Source organism: Mirounga angustirostris, unplaced genomic scaffold (assembly GCF_029215605.1).
Source record: "Mirounga angustirostris isolate CCGP_5_RB_7025 unplaced genomic scaffold, mMirAng1.0.hap1 SCAF_1, whole genome shotgun sequence".
Lineage (NCBI taxonomy): Eukaryota > Metazoa > Chordata > Mammalia > Carnivora > Phocidae > Mirounga > Mirounga angustirostris.
In genome coordinates, this window is record NW_026991709.1 from 3,251,982 (window position 1) to 3,258,325 (window position 6,344).

At 53.4% G+C, this 6,344-nt stretch overlaps 1 protein-coding gene across 7 annotated transcripts in view; it reads right to left on the reverse strand.

Moving 5' to 3' along the window:
- PKNOX1 (PBX/knotted 1 homeobox 1) overlaps nucleotides 1-6,103 on the reverse strand; it is a 58,412-nt gene extending 52,309 nt beyond the window's left edge. For 4 of the 7 annotated variants that reach the window (XM_064578349.1, XM_045902399.3, XM_045902397.3 and 1 more), the window contains exon 1: nucleotides 5,958-6,094. Coding sequence is in view for 1 of the 7 variants with exons in the window: in XM_064578337.1 (XP_064434407.1) it covers nucleotides 5,958-5,975 (18 nt within the window). In the remaining 6 variants the exon portion in view is untranslated. Of the gene's footprint in view, nucleotides 1-5,957 lie in introns of all 7 variants that reach the window. The other 3 variants (XM_064578323.1, XM_064578337.1, XM_064578312.1) reach the window with 3 other exon arrangements.
- Nucleotides 6,104-6,344: the final 241 nt, after the last annotated feature.

Consider the following 6,344-nt stretch of genomic DNA (forward strand, 5'->3'; position numbering starts at 1 on the left):
TCGTACTTCCCCAACAGAGTTATGCAATTTTATCCATTTAGATCCAGACTGACTTCCAGTGTTTCAGGTGAGAACTGAGTGGAGGTCAGCAAACCTCTTCCGTAAAAGGCCAGACAGTAAACTTTAGGCTTTGCAGGCCACATACTGTCTTCATTACATATTCTTCTTTCCTGCTTTTATGACCCTTTCAAATGTAGAACATATGGCCCCAGGGCCAAACAAGAAGAGCCCTCAGCGGGATCCCTTGCCAACCCCTGGCCTAAAGGCATAGCTGTCCAAAGAGACATGTGATACTTCAAAAATTGAACTATACTATTTTTAACCCATCTAGAATTTGCTAACTCAGTTTTGGTGACATCAAGTCGTTTGCATTTTTCAGTGAATCTACAAACAAGCCCGATGCTCCATCCCTCCCTGGCTGCCAGACTTAGCAAAGGGTTTACTTTCCCAGCGGGGCAGCTTCACAGCTGCTCTCAAAGGCTGCTTTATTTAACTAATGAGCACGATCAATTCCACTGACAGAGAAATGCCAGAAATTCTAGGGGAATTCAGGTTTATTGTCTCTCTGAGAGCCGGTTACACAGCCAGAACAGGACTGCCGACAAGAGCAACAGTCGTGAGACATGGGCAAACTGCAACTCTCCCTCTTTCTCTTTTTTCGTTTTGGTTACCAGTATTTCCCCAAAACATTTAACCGAGGATCCTTTTTCAAACGAAACCTGTTTATTAATAAAGCAAGGAAGCTGTCAAGGAATCCAAGAAAATTGTCAAAATTCTATATAAAAAAAAAAAAGAGAGGGAGAGATCTTTTCCCAGATACCTTTCAGGAAACTGTCACTGCGGTCCAAGGAGTTTTCATTTTGAGTGTGGGAAGTCTTCAGTGCCTACGGCTCAGAAGCTCAAGCCACCTGTCGGCCGCCTTCCATCCCGGCTTCACATCCCCCAACCCCGGGACATGTTCAGTCAACAACTCATATTGAGGAAAACATTCGTCAAGAAATCACTTTATTTTTCAAACAAGGTTTGGGGAGGTGCCTCTTGAAGTTTAATATTCAAATAAAATCAGATACTAAATCCTGTTAAGACAAACTCTGTATTAAAAAAAAAAAAGCATTTCCAAGCCAAAGGTCCAAATGTCCATTAAAGTCACAGCAAAATTCCAATAACAAAGGTGATTTAATGGTATGAGAATCTGTTTTAGTAAATTCTGAGCTGGATGGTCTTAGTAGACTGCTGGTAGAATTTTAAATTACATCACACCCTTGCTTTTCAGACGGTGACTATCATCGACATTATTAAAAACTGACACTCAAAACTTTCACGATGGACTTGTTAAGAGTTAAGGTATGGTTTTAGGAAAAAATAAGAACCCCAACTCTTCATGAAAGCAAGGGCCCTTTCACACAGACAATCTTTCTTCCCAGGACACTGTGTGCTCGGGGACAGAGCACCGTAGAAATGGACCTAGGAGCACTATCCCTCTGCCCACAGCCCCTGTGATCTGACTAGCGCTAAGCTTGGTAGGCCAGAGAATGATGAAAAAAAAAAAACATAGGGAGTATCAAAACCTAAATGCTCAAAAGGCTCTGCAACATCAGACACAGCCGTAAACAATACAGAAAAAAAAAAAGAATCACAAAATTATGTGGAGATCTTTGATACATTTTTTTAAATGAGAAACATGTGAGTTATATAAGTACATGGAAACATACATAATAATACTGACTAAAAATACAAAACAAAATAACTAATACGTAAATATGGATGCATATCCCATTAAACTCAGGTTCCACACAATACATTTTGGGAAATGCTGTTTTAGAGCAGTTCTCAACCAGGGGTGACTTTTGTCCCCCAGGGGACATTTGGCAATGTCTGAAGACATTTTTGGTTATCACAACTGGAAGTGGGGGTCCCAGTGGCATCTGGTGGATAGCAACCAGGAATGCTGCTGACATCCCACAATACACAGGACGGCCTCCACAACACAGAAGTATCTGGCCCCAAATGTCAACAGTCCCACAGTTGAGAACCCCTGCCCTACAGAATCACAGAAGTGTTTGCGTTTATGCTGCAAAGAATTCTGCTAAAGTACATCCGGGGGGGGGGGGGGGACACACATAAACACACAATTTAAAAGAATGCAAAGCTAAATTCCTAAATTTTTTAATGCAAAAAATTATAAACCTTGATAAAATATCTCAGACAACATAAAACAACATATATTGAGAGCTTACCAAGCTCTCATTAAGCATTATTTTTACAAAGTCTGATCAGACTGTTCTGGCTGGAACCTGCATCACAGTACTCCCAATCCATAGTCCCTTCTAAGTGAACCAACCCTACTGTAGACCCCGCTGCAAAAGGGTGGTCGTGTGGAAGGCAGGAGCCCAGCCCTCCCTCAGGGCAGCACCTAGCCCAGGAGTCAGCGCCTGGAAGGTGGGTGGAGGGAAAGAGCTCAGTCACTCTGTCTGGGGTGTACCCTGGGAAACAGGAAGAGGATGAGGTGGGTAGTGCTGGGCCCCACGCTGCGGGGAGGAGAGAACTTGCAATCAACAGTGTGCAGAGCAAGTAGACAGTGGAGAGCAACAGTCCAGCTGAACCAGGAAGGCCAGACTTCTGCCAGAGTTCAAACCAGTTCTGTGCGCCCCAAAGCCCAGCACTAGTGGTCCCTGGGATCCAACGAGATTCCTATTTTCCTTATTCCTGGGTAACCCTCAACCCCTGGACTTGAAGTCAGCCTGCTCCCGGCCACCTTGAGACCTGACGAAACAAGCTAATCGTCCTGTATGTGTCAGTCGCAGATGGCAAACGATAAAAGCGTTTCCAGGGAATGTGCCCCACAGCCTCACCAGCACGTGGACGGCTGCATTCGGCTAGAGACTGCACAGAACAGCACGTGCCTTTTGGGTGGTGGGGATCCCCTCAAGCTAAGTGGTCTCCCCAGACAGGAGCACCAACGATCCACGCGGAGCGGCTTAGCCACCTGTGACAGGAGGCAGCGCCTGGCAGCGGGCTGGCTGTGTCCGATCATTGAACGGAAGGCTCACGACAAGAAAACGAGTCCAAAATTTTACTCACAAACCCTTAGTCTTGCAACCTGGTAGGTCAGTTGAAGATTTTGAAAACACTGTAGAAACTTTTCCCTAAGGAATCCTAGATAGAATAAAGACCCTGCTCTGTCCCCTGACCTCCTCCTCCCTCACTAACCCCACCCTGCCCCCCAGGTCCCCTCAGAACCACAGCACTTCCAAGCCACGGGCATCAAACTACCTTGGCAGACAGCACGTTTGCTGTGGTATCACACAGCCTTCTGTGAATGAACTTTCCAGAAACAGTAACGAAAGCAGCGGGGCTGACACCCCAGAACAAGGGACGGCTGGTGGGATGACAGGTGTAGCCTCATTTGACAGGCTCTGCAGCCAGGCCTTGACCAAATGACTAGGCTTCCCGGCTCTTAAATGTTGATTCTAACAATTTCCAGACTGAACCTTTTCTACACTGTGTTTCCACATCCAGGACAAAACAGTAACTGATCCGGTTGTGGCATAAGACTGGAGCATATGACGGCACTCCCCAGTTGGCTGCCGCAGCTGCCTCAGCCCTGACAATGACCCCGGACTGCTATAATATACACATGAGTTCCCTCGTCTGCACTCACTGCTTTTATTCCCTCACCCCCTTAAGCCACGAGGGCAGCCACTTGAGGAAGCAAAACAAGGGCACATACACATGCCTACTAATGGATGGTGGAGAGTGCACAGATTCAGACCCGGGTCTCGGTGAAGCTGAATGAGAAAAAACATCACATCTTTATTTGCAATAATCTCTGGCTGAAATTTAGCACCCACTCAATCATGAAGGAAGACATGAAATCCTGGAGTTTCAGCAGTACCTGTGACTTTTCCACGAAGAGAAATTGCAGATATTCTCACAAAGCACTAGAGTTACTACAGAAATTTCAAACTGTCAGTTATGCTGGTCACTGCTCCAAAAGGAATCACTAAAGCCCCAACTTGACCTGTTACTAACTGATCTAACAAAGGGCAAGTAAGCAGCTTGAGCATCAGTTTGGTTCAGTATTTTGGTAACTGTATTTCCATATAATATATGGGCTCTCTCCTCCATCCTATTTTCTCTAAAACGTTTTGGTGAGGAGCCAGGGCCAGGTGAAGCACAAAAAGCCCCCCCAGAGGCACAGGATTTACATCACCCCAGTGGTTTCAGGCTTTCCCCGGAACAGTTTCAAATACTTTAACAATTTGCAACAAAAGTGAAAGCTACAGCTTAGAATGTTGCTGTTCCCACGCAGTACCTTTCATTCATATGCAGTTCCTCTCTGAAGTTGTAATTCACTGACATAGAACTGTAAATGTATGTAAACAGCGGACAAGAAGCCAACAAAATGTGCTCGCACCCCTTTGTCATTTAACCACCCAACCTGTAGGCACCGAAGGTCAATCTTTCAAGTCCTGTTTCATCCACATATTTCACCAGTTCTAATTCCCACTTTTCAATCTCCGACGCACGAAGCATCCTTCCACTTCTTCTGCCTACGAAAGTGCTGTGTGAACTCCTACTCTGGAGTCCCTCATTGCACCTTCATGATCCACGCGTCACTCTCCACACTCAGGGCACCAAGGACACGAAAGGCAGGCCTGAGTCGGTCGGCCACCTTCCAGATCACCGTGCGCACCACCGACAACCGCCCCGGCAAACGTTCCCATTTCGCCTCGATTCTCCCTTAGAGCATTTCGAACACGCCATCTGAGGCATCATATAACGCATCAGCCGTGTCGTACTGTATAAACATATTAACTATTTCCCTTCTCACAGTCTGTCAGGAAAGGTATCAACTCGCGCCCAACTGAAGCTGAGGGTGCCATTCACCCTAAAGTGGGAGGTACTAACTTCCTAAGGAAAAGGGAAAACTACTTCTTACACTCCAAGGGCGCTGCCCGCGCACTTGCCGACCACACGCCAGCTGGCTGCCCAGGCCGTCCGCCCCGAGCCCCGCCCGGGACCCCCGCCCCGGCAGGCCAGTCAGCACACGGCCCAGCCCGCTGGCCAGGCCTCGGCACCACGGGCACAACCGAGCACTTGCACGGCCGCCGGGACGAAGCACAGCACTCTCAACTTCTCCTAATTCTTGTCAAGTGACTCACGATTTCTTCTGCAGGAATGTGAGATGCCAGCGAGCGGCCAGCCCCCGCCCCGCACCTCCAGGCACCCACTCCCCCCACCCCACCCCACCCCACCCCCCGGCCGGTCCCTGCAGGCCGCACATCTGCGCTAAAGTAATTCCAGGAACGGGGGCACCCTGCCCTCGGGCAGGGGGGCGGCCTCCCCGGAACCCCACCCCCACCGAAGTCCGCCTCCAGGGGGCTCCAGGCGACCCCGAGCCCCCGCCCCCGGACCCCGGCCCCGCTCCCGGCCCGCCGGCCCCGCCCCGCACCCTGGCGGCCGCGACTCCGAGCGCGCCCCCGCCGCCCCCCCCCGCCGCCCGCGCGCCCCCGGCCCGAGCCCCGCGCGCCCCCGCCGCCGGCCCCGCCCCCGCGCGCCCCGCCCGGCCCCGCCCCCCGCGCGCCCCCGCGCGCCCGCCCGCGCAGGGGCGCGCGCCGCGTTCCGAAGGGGACGGTTAGGAGCGCGCGCCTCACAGCGGGCCCCGCGCGGCAGCGGCGGCGCCTTCCAGAAATTTCCGCGTCCCTAAGCCCACACAGAAAAACAAGCGGGGCGCGCCCCCGCGGCGGCCCGGCGGACAGCGCCCCTCCCCGCGGCCTCGGCCCCCCTCCCCCACCCGCGCCCCCTCCCCGCCCCCTGCCCCGGGCGGCGGGCCCGGCGCGGCCTCCCGGGCAGCGGCGGCGGGGCGGCGGCCGCGGCGCCTGCGGGCCGGCGTGATTGATAGGGACGGGGCGGCGGAGCGGCGGCGGCGGCGGAGCGGTTGAGTGACAGCTTACCTGGGTGCCAATCTTCATCACACTGACAAGCGGCTGCAGCAATCGGGACCCGCAGTGCCGCGCCCGCGTCCAACCGTCACGCCGACGCTGGGCCACGCGACACAGCCTCGCTCAATGGGAGGAGGGCGACGCCGACGCGCGCCGCATCAATATTCAGGGAGGGGGCGGGGCCTGCTGGGCTCGGGCCCCGCCCCGCCCCTGCTCCGCGGCGGCGCGGGGCGGGGCCTGCGCGCCGGGGGCGGGGAGCGAGGCGGGGGCGGGCGGTGGCCGGCCCCGCCCCCGCCTCGCGCCCGCGCCGGGCCCCGCCCCCAGCAGGGCGCGCCGGGGAGCGAGGAGCGGCCCGCCCCGCCGGCCTAGAGCGCCGCCTCATGACTATGCAGCTAGAGG